Source organism: Lissotriton helveticus, chromosome 1_1 (assembly GCF_964261635.1).
Source record: "Lissotriton helveticus chromosome 1_1, aLisHel1.1, whole genome shotgun sequence".
Taxonomy (NCBI): domain Eukaryota; kingdom Metazoa; phylum Chordata; class Amphibia; order Caudata; family Salamandridae; genus Lissotriton; species Lissotriton helveticus.
Window position 1 is genome coordinate 1,478,998,312 of NC_136057.1, and position 19,855 is coordinate 1,479,018,166.

The window sequence follows — 19,855 nt, forward strand, 5'->3', positions numbered from 1 at the left end:
TCAATTTAAGTTCTTACCATGTTCAGATTTTGTTACCACTTGTTTTCGAGCCTTCTTTCAAAAAATTTCTAAGTATGTGGTTTATCTTTAAGGGAGTTTTCTGATATCACTTTGCTCCATACTATACAACAAATGTTTAGCATTAATTATGCAAATTTAAAAGAATAAAGTCTGAAATAGAGAAACAGATTATTGATTGACTATCCCACTTCTACAATGCAGATACCAACTGTATAACAATAATCGAAGAGTAAAAAGATAGATTTTAAGATCTCTCCTAAACTCTGCCCCAGCTCGGAGTCAGATCTGTGTAACCTGACACTTTCTTTTCACATCCATTCAAACCACCTCTTTGAAATATTCCAATATGGTTTTACGCCAGTTTGCAGCAGAGAGACTACTATCCTTGGAAGGGCACTTATTTTAATGAATAGCTACCTAATAAGCTCTATGGCCCTCACGCCCATGTGACCGAGGCACCGAGATCTTTGCCTGGGGCACATTTTCATCCCTGAAGCCTACTACAAGTTTGCCAGCATACAGCTGCACATTGCAAAAACATCTTGAACACTCTGCAACTAGAATTTTGAGATCCCTTGGCCGGTCATCATCCGCACTAGACGAAACGCAGTGCTCCTTCTTGAAAGAGGTCAGATTCTCACACAGAACACACAGGTACAGAAACCACAAATATTCCCCTACTGGCAGAATTGGTTGAAAATTATTACTAGGCCCACTTTGTAAAAATTTAGGGTTTTTATAATTGGATCAGTTTTAAGATTGTTTCCATACTGCACAACATGATCTAGCTTAGTAGCTAGGTTAGCTTTGAAGTTGTTTCCAGTATGGTTCTTGTATTTCTTTTTAATCTGTGGGGGATGGCTGCTGGCACAGAGAGATTTTCCCCATATCTTGTGGCAGTTCAGAGCGGTTTGTTCCCATGAGGAGCAGGGACAGTACGAATTTCGCAGGCCTTTGTCTAGAGTGGCACAGCGGGCGTAAAATAATGCTCTGGAATGCAGCCCCTAGCAATTGCCAGAGGCTCAGATCAATTCAAGCATTCCATTAACCACCTTGTTGTCGTTGCAGATTACACCCATATCTTGTATGTCACAGCTTGTTTAATAATTTTGGAAAATGGTATGAACCTGGATAGAGAAGAATTTACAGAATCTTGTTTTAAAAGCGTCAATCTGGAAGGATTTTCAATTTTTTTTACAAGAGCCACAGAGAGCTACATGCTCAACTGTTCCACGGGTTTCCAATTTTTCATAAATATTAATCCTTTGCCCTAATCTGATGGAAGAACCTTACCTGGGGCTGAGGTCAGGCGGCCCGATCCAGGGTGTGTTGTGAATCTGCAGCTCCTTTGGGCCTGGATCCTGGTGCGCATTGCCCATTCTAGACAGCCGTGCTCGAGAAAGGGAGTTCCGTGGAGAGGTTCTCCGTGGAGACAGCAGGTGCTTGGTGCTTCTTGGGGACAGCAGGAAACTGGAGGAAGACTTCTCAGCTCTATCCGAAGTGAGGGAGGCAGCCCATAAGTCTGAACAGGGAGACACAGCCCTGGTGTTTGGATTGGGGGATGCAGCCCTGCTGTCTGGGCTAGGAGATTCTGCCCTGTAGTCTGGGTCACTGGATACCGCCCTGATGTCGGGGTTGGGGGAGGCAGCCCTGGTTTCCAAAGTAGTAAATGTATGCCTGGTGTCTGGGTAGGGAGAGCTAGCTCTGGTGCCTGGTGTGGCACTATCCACTTCCATCTCATTGCCCTCTCTGGTGGAAGGTAAAGTGTTCTTCTGGCTGGTCGAGCTGGTACTGTCAACCTGCATAGAAAAGACAATGGTCAGAAAAATAATGTTCCTGTTCATCGCCTGCCCCAAAAGGCCCCCAGTATATAGGGACACAATGGGTTTCGCCTCTGCCCCCCTACATCAATATATGAGAGCACTATTCTGTGCATCATTCCTGCCACTTTGTTGCACCATTCACATGAGGCGATTTTAAGTTTTAATCAATTTGACTGGTATATAACAATATACGCCACATTTATGGTGACATCACAGCAATCGCTCCCTAGGCATTCACTTCCTCTTTACAATTAAGATCTTTTTCTCCACAGCGTTAAACCGTATTTTTACTTGACAGATCCACTTCTTTTGACTTTCCCTCTTCTCCTCCTCTTTCCATCTCACCTCTGCACGGAGATACGGTTTAGCTTGATGCACCAGTGGAACTCTGTCTCACCTTTTAACTTCAAACCAGGATTAGATGGTGTCACAAATTAGATGCAGTCCTTTACCAGCTATGAAAAGGCATGTACACACCGATCGTATCAGTGGTCACTTAATTTGAAGGTTAATACTTTGTGTCAACCAAAGATAAAGGCAAGAAAACTGTCTAAACAACTGAAAGCACTTAACCCTACAATTGGCATACTGTGAATAGCTGGAGACGGAAAGTGTTCTGGCCTTTTTATTTTTGATAATTTTGTTGTTTTTCAGCATTACATTAAACAACACCCATCTTGATTTCGAAAACAGGAGATTACAAAGGTATATGTAGGAAATTTGCTCATTCTGCATGGTCACCCCGGGTTTTTCGCCTGGTGCTGTTCCCTATACGTTTGCTGACTAGAATTCTCTGCACTTTATCCGTGCTAACCAATGATAAAGTCAGGGCTTTAAGTGGGATGAAAAATCGGGGGGGGGGGGGGTCTCTTAAAGGAGCGTGGCCAATGTAACTAAGGGCGGGGCTTAAAACAGGTAAACTAAAAATCTGTGCTTAGCAAAGTGTGCCGCCCGACTTGTATTTTGCTGTTTCTGTCATTGCATCCAGATATATTATACTACTAGTAACATCATGCCTACAATAAGTATGACTATTGGCTTTGTCAATGGTTGTTAGTTGCATAAGATAAATAAGCAGCAACTCTGGCTTGTATATAATATTGAAAAAGCTTTCACTTAAAGCCCTGGTGACACCACAACAATGTTGTTGTTCCTGAGTTTCAATAAGAGAAAGGGAAATCCAGAGAGAAAATGATTCTCTTTAAAGGGTTTCCCTTCCCCTACAATGCTCACCTGGCATGACATCATGACGTAACTTCTCCACTAGTGAGAAGTGAGCAGTGTGACCAGCGCACATCGAGATGCCTGCTGTCACTGCAGTCTGGAAAAAATAGACCGCCTGTGCCATGGCACAAAACAGAGTACAATAGAGACTGGTTTCGAGGCCCCCTTTAAAAAACTGCCAGTGCTCAGCACCGGTGAGACCCGGCCCACTTAAAGTCCTGGATAAAGTGTCTATGCTCCCTTTTCAACATGGTGAAATTGGCATACCCCTAGTTGGCATATTTAACTTACATTCAAGTCCCTGGAATATGGTACAAATTCTTCCCAGGGCCTGGAAGTTAATTGTCACTAGTGGACTGCGACACCCATTGAACCAGCCACTAACCTGACAGTTTAAAATATGGCTTCTGTCCTACCTGCGTAGCCTGACTGTAGCAGTGTAAAAACTGCAGTTTGACCGGTCAAAATGAATTCTTTTGATAAGGCAAAAACTCCCTTTTAAATATAAATAACTCGCCCTTTGTAGACCATGTTGCCCACAAGTCAGATTGCATGGTATTCAAAAGCATGATATGTAGAAATTTAATGTTAACATGTTTTGACAGTGACTAGCACCCAAAAGCTATTCATTACTGTGGCATGCCTGGCTATCCTACATAGAAAACCATAGTTCAGATTAAAAATCCTAATACTGTATTTCAAGCATTGGACTAGCTAGAAAACAAATTGAACAACTATTTTGAACAATTATTAAAAATCCAATTCAATCGTGAAGTCGGATTTGTGATAAACATTAAGGAATACAAATATATTTTCTCTGCCTAAAGTATCTGGAGGTCCATTTGCATTTTGTCTTCCACTTCTGCCAGCAAGTAATTAACATTTGAAGAGTTGTGAGAACTGGTTTCAACACAAAAAACAAAGGCCTGGGTTTAAGGAGGAGGTTTTATTTCCTTTACAGGATTACCAGTGAGGTTAGGCCCAGGAACTGAATTAACCGCAAAGAGGCCTGCCAGTCACAGACAAATATTATCTGACACCTGGGCAGTGCCCTTTCTTTGTCCGCCCAGATAGGCAGGCTCCAATCACAATATGCCTCTTTTTGACTTTACAGTGTCAACTCCTGCTTGAAAGTCAAATCCTGCTTGTCGGGTTGCCTGGGTTTCTACATAGAACACTTGGGGCACTCTTCACCGGGCAAGAAACAGGATGCCAAAACAATTCTTGTGTATTCACTGTCTGGGTGCTGAAAAATACTGCTTTGATTAACCAGACTTCTGTCTCCCGGTATATTGGGGGTACAGTGACTTCCCCAAACTGGATTTAAGTGTTTGATGTGTTAAGACAATATGACTACCATAGTACACCCCCCCCACACCAGTAGTAATAAGTTTATTGTATGATAAATAAAACTTTGACAATATAGAACATTGAAAGACAATTAAAAGGTAGTTAGTTCATTATATTGCCATGTGGCATACAGGAGTAAAAAATAGGACAGGTGAATTAAAATTAGGGCTCTCGGTTTTATGTATTTTTTTTAACATTTCCGTCTGTATTTATCCATATTAATTTTGGGCCATCCTATTGGTATTTATCCATATTTATTTTGTGTTTCAAGAATAAATGTAGCTCTAAAATGGTATATTTCTGTGTTTATATAACTCTTCAACGTGCACTCAAACATGGATGCCTGTCACGTTTTAGTGAACTAAGCAGCCACGTATAACAAAAGACTACACTCATAGGTACATGTTAGCATCATGCTACAAATACATGTTAATATATGCCTGTATTTAAGGAAATCTCATCCTGTATTTTACCCCTCCATGCTGTCTGCCTGCTCAGCTTTGCCTGGAATTCAAGAAGCACCATTTTCAGTATTTGTCAGCTTTTAAAAATAAATACTGACAGGAAACACAGTGTTTTCTGTCTGTATTTATCTGTATAAATCAGTAAAAGCGGAAAAACTGAAGCCTTAATTAAAATCATTAATGTTTATCTTGAAGTGAGTGTGGTTATCTAAAGTCAATTGCAATTAAGCCAAAGTGCACAGTGCATTGGCATAAATAGATATTTGTGAGCCATGTAACCTTCAGAAGCTTGTGGTACCAATAGAATAAAATGCATATTTTAAATCAGCAGTCTTTACATAGACGATCATGTATTGTTTAAAATCTGTTGCAAATAAGCCAGGTGCACAGTGCATTTTATTAATCGTCAGTCATCGCTGCACTTAGTTGGGCGAGGGGGGGGGGGGTTTAGCAGGTCCTACACCACCTTGAAGTATTTGCTGATTCTTGCCAGTTTCAAAGGGACCATGATAGTAGAAATCCAGGTCCTAGCTTTGCTCCAGGTCCTAAAGCCATAGGTTAAAAAGCATAGCTTTAGTAATGTCCGCCTGGAATGCAGTAGCGGCAGGCAACAGCAGAGTAAGCGCGGGAAAGTTTTAGTTTATAGTCACACAGCCTGCACTTCACAATATTGGAGAGGAGCGACCAGTTTGGGTTGAAGTCTTTAATTTGTAGTGCCATCTTCCCTGCAGTCAAGATTTGATTGACGGATCCTTTCCCAAATGAACAACTGAGATATGACTGTTGCTTTAGGCCAACCTGGTATTCATTGTCGTACGAGGTTGCCAGGGCTTGTGAGAGTGGGATGGTCTTGATATTTTCATTATCTGAAAGTTTAATGAGAAATCGTGTCTGTTTCTTCAGTATGCTTTTCTCTGCTTTGTGTGAGGGCGATGGAGAATTTAATGCACTTAAGTCTATTTGAAGGGCGTCTGCTGATGCCATTAAATATGTGCTGTGGGGGCTGTTTTTGAATATGTTTTGAAGAACAAATTTCAGTGTACTGGGCATGGCCGTAATGCATTTATGATAATATTTCAGGATAGAGCCCAGGTTGGTCCATTTTAAGCCCTCTAGACCAAATTCTAATCTCACCAGCGATCCCCTGGAGTAATGTGGCAGCCTAAACACTCTTTTACAGGCTTTTAGATGTAATTTTTCATGCTTTTGATGTGTAGTCCCAGGAAAGCCTCACTGCCACAGGTGATGGCAGATGGTAATGTGGCCCTAAGCACTTTTCGGATTCGGGCTGAAGTAGGGCTTTCAAGGAGGGCATTCAGTTGGCACAGTCTGGTGATAATTAGTGCAGCCTTATCTTAAAGATGACTCAGAAGCATAATGGGTCCACCGTTTGCTGAAAGCCAAATGCCCAGGTAGTTATACAATTTTGTTCCTGTTATTTTTAAGGGACCAAGGGACCAGTGACGATTTGTTTGCTTGCGCATCCTTCCAAATGATACCACCTTTGTTTTTGAAGTGTTTACTATCCTTTTATTTGTCTTATTTTATGAATTGAGGGCGTTAAGGGCTCTCTGGATTCCTATTTTTGAATTATCAAGGAGAACTATATCATCCGCATACTGTAATATCGTAATCTTGGTTGTTCCTATTTTTGGGGGAATTAGATTGGCGTAGTTTAATGACGGAGACATATCTGCTGTGCATAAGTCAAAAAGGATTGGGGCTAGCACACATCTTTATTTTAGACCTTGGTTGGTATTGATCTTTATTGTGAGGGCAGTGGCCGAGAGCTTGACCCTCACCCAAGTTGATGAATAGAGTGCAATAATAGCATTAAGCAGGTCACCTGGAATGCCCCACCCCTGGAGTTTGCGCCATAGGACGCCCCTATCCAACAGGTCAAATGCCGATGAATAGTCAACTAAGCATGCATGGGGAGCTTGTGATTTCTGGGTGTTCGGTGGATGAGATAAGAAAGGATAATTATATTTAGGGCTCCAGGTTTTCAGTTTAAACGGATTTTTACATATAAATACAGACAGAAAACAATGTTTCCTTTGTCTGAATTTATATGTAAAAATGGCAAAATACTAGGCAATTTTGCCGGCCTGCCGTGCTTCAGCCCAGAGTTGCCACGCCCCTGTTCCTTTTGTTGCTGCCCCAGCCCTTCTTTTGAATTCAGCATCTGTTTGGCAAGTGTATTTCTGTGGCCTCAGGGGACATATTAATGGCACGCAACGCCATTGGGCTCAAAGAGCTTCAGACCCGCGAAACCCCCCCTCGTGTGTGTCAGCCCGGCTGAGACAGCTTCCCGGGCACACACACAGCCGCACCAGAGTACTTCACAGGTCTTTAAAAGATCATTTATTTGCTAACGAGGCTTTGTTGTGTTTTTTCTTACCCCTTCTTAGCGTCCCTGCATCTATGCTCTGCATATTGCTGGGAGAATCAGCCCCCCCCCCCACCCCGTAATTTGGCTCTATATCCCAGCTCAGGTAGAAGGGAGCAGGGCATTAGCAGAATAAAGGATTCTTGGAAGGGCACATTAGCGAGCAATCACTTGGAGGGATTCTGTTTTTTGCCCTTTTTGAAAATGTTGTGCAATATTGACCCTCTCCAGCTGTCAGGGAGTTGGCAGAGATTAAATCATGAGCGGAACAGTGGGGAGAGAGTTGCGGACCACAGTGTTTGATCATCTTTGAACAGTTGCACTGGGAGCCCGTTTGGGCCAGGTGCACCCGATGCTCTAGTTTTACGTATAACTTCTTTGATCTTATTGATCGTGAGCATTACATCGCCTTCTTTTGAGCCGTCCATGTGGTTTACGTTTTCTTGTAAGTGTAAGGGAACACTCGGGTGCAGGGCCCATGTGGGTTCATCTATGACATTGGTTCTGGTGGCATCCTGACGTGTTTTCTTTTTTATATGCCTCCATAAATCGGCCTGATTACGTTTGCTCATAAGTGAGTATACATACTGCCAGTCCTTGTCCCTCTGCTGATTTTTTACCAACCATATCAATTGCTTGTGTTGTTTTCTTGCACCCCTCAGTTCTTGTTGCAGAGCAACTTTGGTGTGATGATTATGGGTCTTATGACATGCTTTCATCATTTTACAGATTTACCATGAACTGATCAAGATAGATTGGTTATAGTTGGAGGATTTTTGCAAACGGCGCCCACGACTTGGAGGATTGGCTAATGATTTGTGGATGCCACTAATTATTGGTTCCCAGTGGGCTATTGGTTGTTCCCCTATTTGGACCTGAAGGCACTGCCTAATAGTAGCTTTCCATAATTTTATTTTCGGCACGCAGACCGGACCCCACTTGATTCTCTGAATTAGAGAGTGGCCCATCGCCTTATGGCTTTCCCGTTCAGCTAAACAGAGGTTAAATGTTGCGAGGAGTGGAAGGTGGTCGCCTTCATGTAAGGAGAGTACTTCAAACCTCTCGAGGTGTTCCACGAGTTTTCATGGAATGAACATGTAGTCAATGGTACTAATGCCCCTGTAAGTTTTCGGAAGCTGGAGACATGGCTCTGAATTTTCAATTATAGGCTGTATGGACTTCAGTCCATGTTTCTTTACTGTTTTGTCAGTTGTTTGCTTAAACGATTTGTTGGTGAGCAGCCAGTGTGAGTCAATTCCAGTTCTCGCAAGTTGAAATCCCTACAGAGTATTGTTTCTTAGTTCACATGATCAGAGAGGGTTTGATCCAGGTTTTCGCTTAGCTGGTGCAGCCTTCTCGCTTGTGCTGTGCCAAAGCTGTTAAAATAGATATTAATCAGAAGAATACTAGTTCGGGAAGAGGTTGTATTAGATCTTTCCAGTGTGATCACTTGAAGCATTTCATCTTGATTTGGTATTTCTGTTACAGTTAATTTCAAATTGAGATTCACATAAATTGACAGGCCTTCCAAAGATGTTATTTTTTCTTGCTATTTGATGCACCCCTTGGAAGCCAATGATTGTTTGTGGGGTGAGTGACCATGGGGTGAGTGACCATGTGTCTTGTAAAGAAAGGACATTGGTTGGCATTGGCAATGCTTTTGCAGATTCTGAATTTAATAATGTTGCTAATCCGGCGACATACCAGTGCAGGAACTTTATATATTGTTGTGTCCTTACTGGACGTGTCTTGACGCTAGGAGCAGTTCATTGCCTCTCTGGAAAGAGTGAGTGGAACCCAGTTCCAGTCTGGTGTATGGTCTCTCGAGGTTTTTCCTGTGGAAACTTTTCTGATGGCGCCCCTTGTTGGAGATTAGGAGCAAACTATATATCCGTTTTTGACTGGGAGTGGTTGTAAGAATGGCCAGTCCCTCATAAAATGCTATGGGGGTAACGTTTTTTTTAGGTAGGTCTTTTGGCTTTTTTAGTGGTGCAGGGTATTTAGGTGTTTGAAATTTTGAGATTCCAATGCCCCATTCCTCAAAAGCAGGTTTTTGTTCTAGTACTGCTTCAGCCAGTTGGTTTGTGTTTTAGGGTTATGACTGTAGCTTCCCTCCCGTGTCTACACTTGGGTATGGTTTTGAATTCAACGCTCAACATGTCTTCAGAGTTATTTTTAAATTGACTGGGGATGGCAAGGGACAGCCTTAATAATTTGGAGTGGTTCAAAACATTGGTGCTCCACTCTGATGAATAATATAGAGTGAGTACCAGCTTTGTTGGTTGGTCCCCGCTTAAGTGTTTACCAGTTTGGCCTTTGTTGAAAGATTGAGCAAGAGTGAAATGGTCGGGAGGGGTTGATCTATTCCTGGCAAGCGGAGCCAAATAACATCATTGTTATTTGCGGGGGCAATTAACTTCCTGTAGCACTGATGTCGGTGCCCGGCCAGGCGAATGCTGCATCCTCTGTGTATGGCTACTAGGTGCTTTAATTAGAGCTGATGAACGTTGGCTTATTGTAGGGCCAATATTTTGTGTGACTGCTGAGAAGGCTAGTGTGTCAGTACCCTGGAATGGGCAGGGTGATGATTGGACTCATTTTGGATCTTTCTTTTCATAACCATTGTTTCTGGGCGAGGCTTCTGTCTGTTCCCGAGTGCACTGATGCTGCAAATCCTGTAAGAGGATTACTGTTCTTTGTGCTTTGCCAGGTTCAGTTTTGGGTTTAGGTGGAGTGAATACTGAGTTCAGATGTTCTAAGTTTGCATGGGCAATCGTTGACGCTGATTTTGGTTCACTCTTCTCCTTCCCACTGCTTTTGAATATTGGGCATACGCTAGGCACATTTTTGTCAGTTGTTTTTTGGTTAATTAGAGGTGGATTTGAGAGTCGTTCTTTCTCAGCCTTGCTTTTGGGCTTCTTTTGTCTTTTTTTTGCTCTTTTTTTGCTCTTTTTGATAAGGCAAAGGACCATTGGTTTTCTCTAGGAGTTATTCTGTTCTTAGAATGCCCATGGACAATTTTGTCCTTCTCTTCTGAGATTTATTCTTGTTCTAGGAAAATTTGGGCAGCCCCCTTATTTGTGTTTCCTGATACGATGAGCGGAGAGTTGTTAAGTATGTCTTACCCAGTGGTGGTGATGTTGCTGCGATTATCTTATCAGTGGACTCTAGTTTGTGGGCAGCTTTTTGCTCAATTTGGCCCGATCCCTTCTCTGTGGTTTTTATGTCTGACCTCCTTGAGCTGCTTCTTACTTGTGATTGTAGGGCCGATTTTATATCTGTAATTATTGAGTTTAATGTCTCTGACAGAGTACACAGTTTTCCCGCAATCTGGTGGCAGGTGCAGGTGGAGCGCAAGGAGCATGATGTGTGTCCAGCATTCTTTGTCCTCTCTGCCAGGGAGTTGACATTTTCCTCTCTTTTTAGTATTGAAATGGCCTAGGCTTGGATTAAGTCAAGTTGCAGCTCTAATTTGTCTGACTGTCATGTCAGGGCTCTTACTGTAGTAGCTAATGTACTGCTTCTGGAAGCCAGTAGGTTGTTTTGTTCACTATTGGTGTTGGTGTTTGTAGTGGCAGAAAAGATTATGTTTTCCAGAAAGCTCGTACTCTGCGTGAGGATATGGTCTAATTCCACTATCTCCTCTGTATTTGGAATGTTTTCCTTTTTTCCCTACTGCAGGACAGAACCCCTTCTAGGCCCTATCCTAGGTGTAGGCTCCATTGGTCCATTTATCGCTTGCTGGATTACCTTGTTCTGCTATGGGGACGGTACCTCCTTTTTTTCCCCTCGAGCTATTGATCTGGGCTACCCTAGTAATGTTGCTTTTTTGCTGCTTGTTTTCAAGGGAATTTAAGTCTGCAATAGGCTATCCATAGGATTTGCAAGTGGGAGTTCAGTTGTTTAAGAGTTATGCTCTGGCTTCTTCGATCGTTTTCCAAGACATTGGGAGAGAGATCAATGTCTGGCAGCATAATGGCAGAAGGGCTTCCTGATTACATTTCTATTACGGTACAGTTTCCTGGCTGCTGAGGTACCTGGTTAGATCTTCTTTTGATTCCTGGAGACGGGGTTATGAGGGATAATGTATCTGCTTTAGGAGTTGGTGTTACCCCTGAACTTTCATTGGCACCCAGTTTGATATTTGAGAAAGTAGTATTTGAATGGGTCAACTGAGGAATTTGTCTAGTAAAGTGGTCAGCTATTGTTGTTTTCTTCACTGATCCTAGGATGCCACCATTGTTACTGAAGTTGCCTAAATTGTGGCCTTGCCGTCTTTTGCTATGGATGCTGATTTTGATGCTGCCATTGGGGGACTGTAGCCTTGTACACTAACTGCTTCCTTTGTGGGTTGGTTTGCATCAGGAGCTGCATGAGGAGCCGCCAAAGTTGATGTTGCTGTCTTGTTAGAAATGATATTGTCATGTTGGAGTTGAGGAGTTGGTGGGTCGTCCTCAATAGCCATTTAGGCATCAACTGATACTGGCACATTTTTTCCCAGTCCCTTGTCTCCCCACACATGCCTTGCCCTCAGACCCCAAGGTTAGTGTAGCCAAAGACTTCTGCCATCTTAAAATGGTCCAAAGTGTGTAGAGTTAACCCCTAGAACTTGTACCTCATTGATTAGCGTGTGACCAGGTGTCATTCCCATCCACTAGTTCATACCAGGTATAAATGTGGCACTTCCAGGCACCCACTTCAGAACACTACTGGACCTGTGGAAGATCAAAAGGGATCTGATCCTGCTCTTTGAGACCTATTATTATTATTATTAATAAAAGAAATTTGTAACAAGCGCAACTAAACCCGTAGGCATAAAGGCGCTGGAAGATGGTAGGCTGAAAACTCAGAAATCACCCAAGGAGGAGTTAGAGATAAGCTTCTTGAAATAGCCAGGTCTTGAGTGCCTTACGGAACAGAGTGTGGGAAGAGATCGCCTTCAGGTCGTTGGGGAGCGTGTTCCAGAGTCTGGGTGCAAGGAAGCGAAAGGACCTTCCACCCCATCTGGCCTTGGGTATACGAGGGACAGCTAGTAGGCTTTTACAGGAAGAGCGAAGTGCTCTACCAGGGGTATAATAGGCCACAAGAGCGCGAATGGCCTCCGGGCCGGACTCATTAAGGGCACGGTGTGTAAGGCATAAGGCCTTAAAATTAATCCTCGCCTGCATTGGAAGCCAGTGCAGGTTTTTCCTGATGGCTGTACCAGAGGAGCGTTTGGGGGCACCCACAACAAACCGGGCAGCCGCATTCTGCACAGTCTGGAGGTGCTGGACCAGACCATTGCTAATGCCAAAATATAGTGCATTGCAATAGTCCAGTCTGGAGGAAATAAGCGCCATTACTACCTGTTTGCGTGCCTCAGGGGAAAGATAATGAATGATTTTTCTTAAAATCCTAAGGGCATTGCAACAAGTGGACACAGTCCTGCTGACCTGCTTGTCTAGCGAGAGAGTAGTGTCCAGAATGATCCCGAGGTTGCGGGCGGAAAGGGACGGCGAGGGGCAGGTGCCAAGGACAGGAGGCCACCATTCCATAGACCAGGTCTCACTTTTGCCACCAAAAATGAGGACCTCCGTTTTTTCCCCGTTAAGCTTGAGGAAGCTCTTAACCATCCATCCGGCGACCGCCTCCATGCAGTTTTTAAAATTGAGAGCAGTTATGGTAACAGATTGAGATATGGAGGCCATAATCTGCGTGTCGTCGGCGTAGGAAAGAACTTCTAGCCCAAAGGATCTCATAAGCCTGGGGAGTGGGACAACGTAGACGTTAAAAAGCGTTGGGCTCAACGAGGAGCTCTGGGGGACCCCACACTTCACCGGTTTAATGGGTGACATATACTCGCCTAGCTTAACCCTTTGCTTCCGTTGGTCAAGGAAGGATGTTAGGAGGCTGAGTGCAGAACCCTTGACTCCCAGCTCACTGAGTCGGCTAACCATAATGGTAGGACACAGGGTGTCGAAAGCCGCCGTAAGGTCGAGTAACACCAGTAAGGTGGTTTGACCGGTGTCGACCCTGGACCGGATGCTATCGACAATCACTGTAAGCGCCAACTCAGTGCTGTGATTCCTACGAAAGCCATGCTGTGAAGGATCGAGGGAGTTGGTACTATCGAGGAAAGCACTCAGGTGAAGGTTAAGATAGGTCTCCAAGAGTTTAGCGGGGGCAGGGAGAAGGGAAATGGGACGAAAGTTCTTTAATGTCCCAGAGTCCAGGGTGGGTTTTTTCAGTAATGGCTTGACAGTGGCCAGTTTCCAGGAGAGGGGATATACCCCATCTGAAATGGCCAGATTCATAACCTCCATCAAAGGGGGCACAATAGTCTGTCTGCAGTCTTTAAGGACCTTTAAGGGGCCTGGGTCTAACGGTGACCCGGACTTTAACTTGTCCAGCAGCGTACTGAGATGTGTAGGGATGATGGGGGAACTGGGAGAGAGAATGTGAAGGGGCAGGAGCATGGGTTTCCGAACTCAAGGTCGGAGAGGTGGCAAGTAGGGAGCTGGAATTAAGGGTTTCCAGGTCTGTGTAGATGTGCAAGATCTTCTCATGGAAAAATGTGGAGATCTGGTCACACAGAACCTGGGAAGGTGTTATGGAGTTGGGAGTCTGAATAAGGGAAAGGTTATCAACTATCTTAAACAGGTCACTAGGAGATTTGAGCGAGGACGTGAGTTTGGAGTAGTGGGCCTGTTTTTCTGTCAGCAACGCAGCTTTATAACCTTGGAGAAGGGATTTATGTTTATCCCTCTCTAAGGGGTCCAAGTGTGTTCTCCAAAGCCTTTCCTGCCTCCTACATCCCTGTCTGAGAGTCCTAAGGGACTCAGAGTACCATGGAGCCGTTTCCTGGCAGAATAGTGTTGCCGGGCTGGGGCAAGCGAGTTGACGGCCTCCGTCAGGGTATTAGAGAGGTCAAGAGCCGCAATGTGGACGTCCCCGGGAGCAAGGGGTTTGAGTGTGGCCAGAAATGGAATGAGGGAGTCGTTGGTAATCTCCCCAAAGTTCCTTCTCAATACCCACTTGGTATGATCAGACCGAGGGCCGGCAGGAGGAGAGAAGGAAAAATCAAAGGGAACAGACCTGTGAAGAGCCCTAAAGGACTGGACCTGCTATCCCTCTTGTATCTAGGACAAAGAAGTGGATTCCAAGGATTGTTAAGTTGACCTCTCTTTAAAGCTACAGGGACCAAGAGGCCTTTTCCTGAAACTGCCCAGTTGACCAGTGGCAAGTGGACCTGGACTGGAAACTGCTATTTGGAATCTGCCTGACACCCTGTGAGTCTCTAAGTGCCTCCCTTGAAGTCCTGGGGGACTTTAGAAGTGTATTCCCTATTGGGGAAATAAAGTCAGACGGTAAAATCTTTGATCAGACAAAATCTGGCTTGTGTATCCGACCCATGCTCCATTGCGGTTAGCATTAAATTGCACCCGGTCCCAGCCTACCGCGATCATTGACTTTCATTGGCACTTTGTGCTTCTTTGCGCTATTTTACTTAATACTTTAATAACTTGATATCTCTGGTTTCCCTTAATGGATTTATTTCATTTTGTTTATTACAGTTTACTCTATTTTCCCAATTCAATTTGGGATATTTATTGTGTTGCATTTCAAGTTTATTACTGTTTTAGTACTGCATAAATTCTTTACACATTGCCCTAACTTAAGCATTTCTGCTCTGTGCCATAGCGACCAGGAGGATGAGCTCAGGTTAATTTAGTCACTTAGAGAGTACACCCTGTCACCTCAGCTCTGCCCACCCAGCTAAAACCCATTCGCCTTCTCACTCGCCCCTCTCCTACACCCGTCCCGCACTAAAATCTACTGTTTGTACAAATGTTGGCTTATAATGGTATAAAACCTCTTTACCCAATTTACCAACAACTTTGAAAAGGTTCACAGACTCTGAAATCACAAAAATTCATGTGGTTTGATTTGAGCCAAACTTCAAATAGGAGAACAAACTATCACCAGTGATTGCAAACACTTTTCTTTGTTGCATGTTAACATTTTGCCAGTGAATTGGACTGTACCGGAGACTGAAATAAACTCTCACAGTATCCCAGATTGTTTCAAAACCATCACACTCCTACTAGGAGCTATATTCCTCTATCATATCTAGTTGATTTCATTACTGATGTGAGTGTGCTAATCTATAAACACATTTATTTTATTTGTGTACCTCTCTGGTCTGTTCACATTCTTGTCTGGAAGGCTTCTCTGATGAAACCCGCCTTTTTATGCTGCTCAAGAAACATGAATCATGGAATTACTATTCCAAGATCACTTAATCATTTAAAGAGACCTGACAAGTGGCCTGCTTTCATGCATGAAATCTCTGTACCCTCACTGCTCTCTCACCCCTGACTTCCTTCCCTATCCCTTCTGGGTTCCTCAGCTTTTTGCAGCCCTCCCCAGGAGCAATGATCTCTCACCCTGGGACACTACACCCTCACTGACAAGTTTCCACAACTGTAACGCCTGGTTTGCCAAGCTACTCTCCACTGCATGGTTATTTGCTGTTTCATCTTAGGCTCCTCATGTTTACTTCACCATGGGACACTCTCCCCACTGATCATCCACACGCTCACCTTTGTACCATCCTGTGCTCGCATTTGATACCCAGGGCCCCCTGGCTTCTCTTGTGTCCCACTATGTACCTTGGCTTTTCCCCCAGGCCCATCACCTGTAAACCAGGGGAATACAGCCTCTACTTCCTTGCTCGCCCAGCATACCTACTCTTTTGTCTCTGTCACACTTGATCATCTACCTCTCAAGATCCTTTCATCTATATCTCATGTGTATCATCCCTTTATCTCGAGTATCCCACCTTCATGCTCCACCTCACCTCAGCCATGCTGCTCCCCAGGTTGTAGCTCAGTTCACTGTGAAGCTCCCTCTTAAATTTCAGACCAAACTCGGGATACAACTCAAGGCTCTCGTACAGGCCCCTCAGGTGGATGGTCTGCAGGTCGCAGTAGGTCAGCCCCTTCACATCCGCTTGGCTCTTGATCACCTGATCCTTGGAGGAGAGGTCACAGCCAATCAGATCTCCCTTCCCTGGTGGATGGAAACCATTGGCATTAACAGCTGAAAGAGCATACTTTAGAGGCATGTGAAGAAAATACAGAACCCATGTCTGCCATGGATTCACCATGGTTCTCACAGGGTCACAATAACGTCTATTGTGACATCACATACAGCTTCTTGTGACACCACACATTGCTTTCTATGACACCATGCACTGCTCACCATGCATCCTACAGTACTTCCCCTGGTATCATATGCCGCTCTCTTTTGCATCTTACACCTCTTCTTGTAAAATTGTTCCAGCACTACCACAACACAAATGTTTTCCGGCAGCATCTGATTTGTCACATCACATACAACATAGGGATTGATTTAGAATTTGGTGGTAAAATGCACTTTGTCTGACAAACCCTCAGTCCGCCTAATCTACTCTGAGTTGTTCGAACTGTTAAGCTTCCGACAGCGGTGGCCCCACCAGCTCCTCTCTCAGACAACTTACTCTGATGGCCCAATGGAGTAGGGGGACATTAGAGTAAGGACATCAGGTCATACACTCTATTTAGAGGGGGTGGTCTGTTTAATTTCTTTATGCCTGTCACTGCCACGAACGAAACCGGCGACCACAGACAGAAAAAAATAATAACCCCACACCCTGGGAAAAAACACCTAGAGAGCTCTTTTCATGCCTAGGAATTGTCCTGCCTTACATGATAGAACCAGACAGGAGAAACTAGTGGAGGACGCTCCATCCTTAAATAGAACAAGGCATCCTACACTGTGACCTGGTGGTCCTCTGTAGAGCTGGCATCTGGGTCAATCATCTCTAACCGCATAGCTAGGGCTTCACTGTTAGAGCCCTGGTCGTTTTCCAACTTTAAAAGTGCCCGGAGAACCACAGATAGAGCCTGAGTCGAACTGTCTTCTGGCAGAGATTCTGTGCTGCCCAACCCAAAAGGATGTGGCACTATGTCCAGAGCTGCCGACGGTGAAATTGGGGAACCCGTTTTGAATCTTGGTGCAACATTCTGTGATTCGGGGCAAATCCCTTATTATACCCATACCTAAATAAAAACAAAATAGTGTGTCCTTGTGAAATGGAACTGGTGCTCATGTAAAACCCTCCAATACCTTTGGGTCGAGTTTGCGCTATATAACTTAAAAAAACACCTTGGTTGTGAATGAGGCTGGACATAGACTCATACTCTGATTAGATATTTATTGAGAATGGGTTACACCAGGAGCGTGTCCTTGCTCCTACCCTATTTAGTATTTACACAGATAATTGCTTCAAAAGCTTAAATGACACTCTGACCACTCTGATGCATGTCCTCTATGTATGCCAATCATACAGATTTAATACACCTGATTCCAAAGGGTTCCAGGCACAACTAAGATGTACCTACTCAAATGTATCAAGCAATCAGCTCATAGTCAATACAAAGGTAATGATATTTGGTAAAAGGCGACAGGGGATTTTCTTAAACTGGACCTTTAAATACATGCTGGCGGAAATTGACTCATCCTTTAACTATACAGGGTATCACGGCGAGACTGGGAGACACGATGTTCATGATGATGACGTTTTAAGCAAGTTTGATATAATGTATGGGAACCACTTGTTGGCTTCTATTACGAAAGTGTATCCAGGGAAGGTAATCCTAGATCAGATCAACTTTGGCACGCAGTTGTAGGGTTTGGAACCCTAATATGATCATAGATTGAGATGGGGGCAAATGTGGTAACCTTTACTGTCTCTTCTCCTCAGCCACTCCTATGAAATGTATCAACAGAGGATTGGCATTGCTACCAATTTCTTGTTTCACACTAAAATCATCTCTTTTGTTTGCAAGATCTTTGTGTAAGAAAAATATAGATGCCCTGACAGGATGCGCATTCCTGGAATGACTACACACACCAAGGAATGTTTTACATACTGATGAAAAATGTGAACAGAGCCCTGACCAAGTTTAAGATTTCACGCAACCTTTTTGTTTCAGACTTACCAATAATCAATTTTTGAGACCATCTATTATCTGTATTGAGGATTTATGCCGACACCTCAATTGCTCTTCATTTACAAGGCCTAAAACCCACAGTAATTATCTACGGTCAGACAGACGGTGGCAGAGTCGGAAGCTGCTAGTTCGACACTCGTCTCTGGGGAATGTATTAGTGCTTGCTGCAAATTGTTTTGAAAAAACTCACGCTGCTCATTTTTTAAATTGTTAAATCCTGACCTGCTGCCTGAAATCCCGCCAAGTCCGTCTTGGCGTGTCCTGTGCCGATTGAATGGAGGGCAGGGAGGAAGGAGTAGGACTTCCGGTTGCCCTGCGCCTGGCCTGTTGTGCGGTCTAGTGGGCAGGCAGGAGGGGCTATTCAGGGCACATGAGGGGAAGGACGCACAGCGGACGCGCCGCTGGCATGCCGCTGGCGCGCCAAAGGCAAGCCCGTCTGCGCCGGTCCGCGGCCGGCCGGGGCCTGGGGACAGAACCCCAGCCCATTTTTTGAGCAGTTGCTCCTACTCCACTGAAGAACTTTATATGATGCGCTCCTCCATACCCAATATATGCGCACATAGTATACAACCGGACTGCAGAGAACAAAAAGGCAGTCACTGCCCCTATGTGTTGACAACCGACCAGGGAGCTGCTGGTAAGGAATATGAGTTCCACCTGATATTGGTAAACTGTAGGTCACTTAGCAAGCATAAACATCCACTTTATGACTTTCTCCTGGATACCCAACCCGACATTATGTTTTTAACCGAAACCTGGCTGAATGAGGACTCTGCGCCTGACATTCTCCAAACCCTCCCCCCTAATTATGGGATTCTTAGACTTGATCGCCCGGGAAATAGAGGAGGCGGGATAGCCATGATCCATAAATTAGCAGTGGAATGTGCCCTGGAGATTATGCTGATAGAGAACAGTGAAGCTGGGCTCTTTACTATCACAGTGGACAATATCCATGTCATAAAAGGCCTCCTGATATACCGGCCACCGGGCTCAGCCTCACAGTTTGCTATCAGCCTCAGGGAGCACGTCATCCAACTAGCACTACGCTATGCCAAGGTGCTGGGTGATCTTAACTTACACTTCGACGACAGGGACAATGCCCCGGCGCAAGAGCTCAGCCAGGAGCTGGAGGCACTCCAACTTATATTACAATCCACCCTCCCGACTCATCAGCATGGGCACTTACTAGACCCCATCTTTGCTAACTGGGGAGAGCTCCAGGTTGACGCTCCTATCCACGTCCCGTGGACTGATCATTGCATTATTCCCTTCAGAATCCCTATACCCAAGGCCCAATCTAAGCCCAAACCAGACACTAACCAACCCCAAAGGAAGTGGTCTAAGTTTACGGCTACCAAATTTAATCTTGCTCTTCTGCAGGTAGGGAAACCTGAAGGGAGCGATGTCGAAGGGGCATGCAATGCTATTGACCAATGCATTTGTGATGCACTCGACAGGGTGGTACCCTGGGCCACTAACACTCCTAGAAGACAATCTAGATCCGCGCCCTAATTCAATGAGGAGCTGAAGGCAATGAAATCTGTCTGT

The 19,855-nt window shown here is 44.5% G+C and overlaps 1 protein-coding gene across 1 annotated transcript in view; it reads right to left on the reverse strand.

Moving 5' to 3' along the window:
* The window catches only part of KCNH3 (potassium voltage-gated channel subfamily H member 3), a 332,483-nt gene that overhangs the window by 62,435 nt on the left and 250,193 nt on the right, over positions 1-19,855 (reverse strand). Inside the window, exons 11-12 of the mRNA XM_078658375.1 lie at positions 16,111-16,322; positions 1,315-1,820 (exon numbers count right to left, since the gene is read on the reverse strand). Of these exons, the coding sequence (XP_078514501.1) occupies positions 1,315-1,820; positions 16,111-16,322 (718 nt within the window). The remainder of the gene's footprint in view (positions 1-1,314; positions 1,821-16,110; positions 16,323-19,855) is intronic.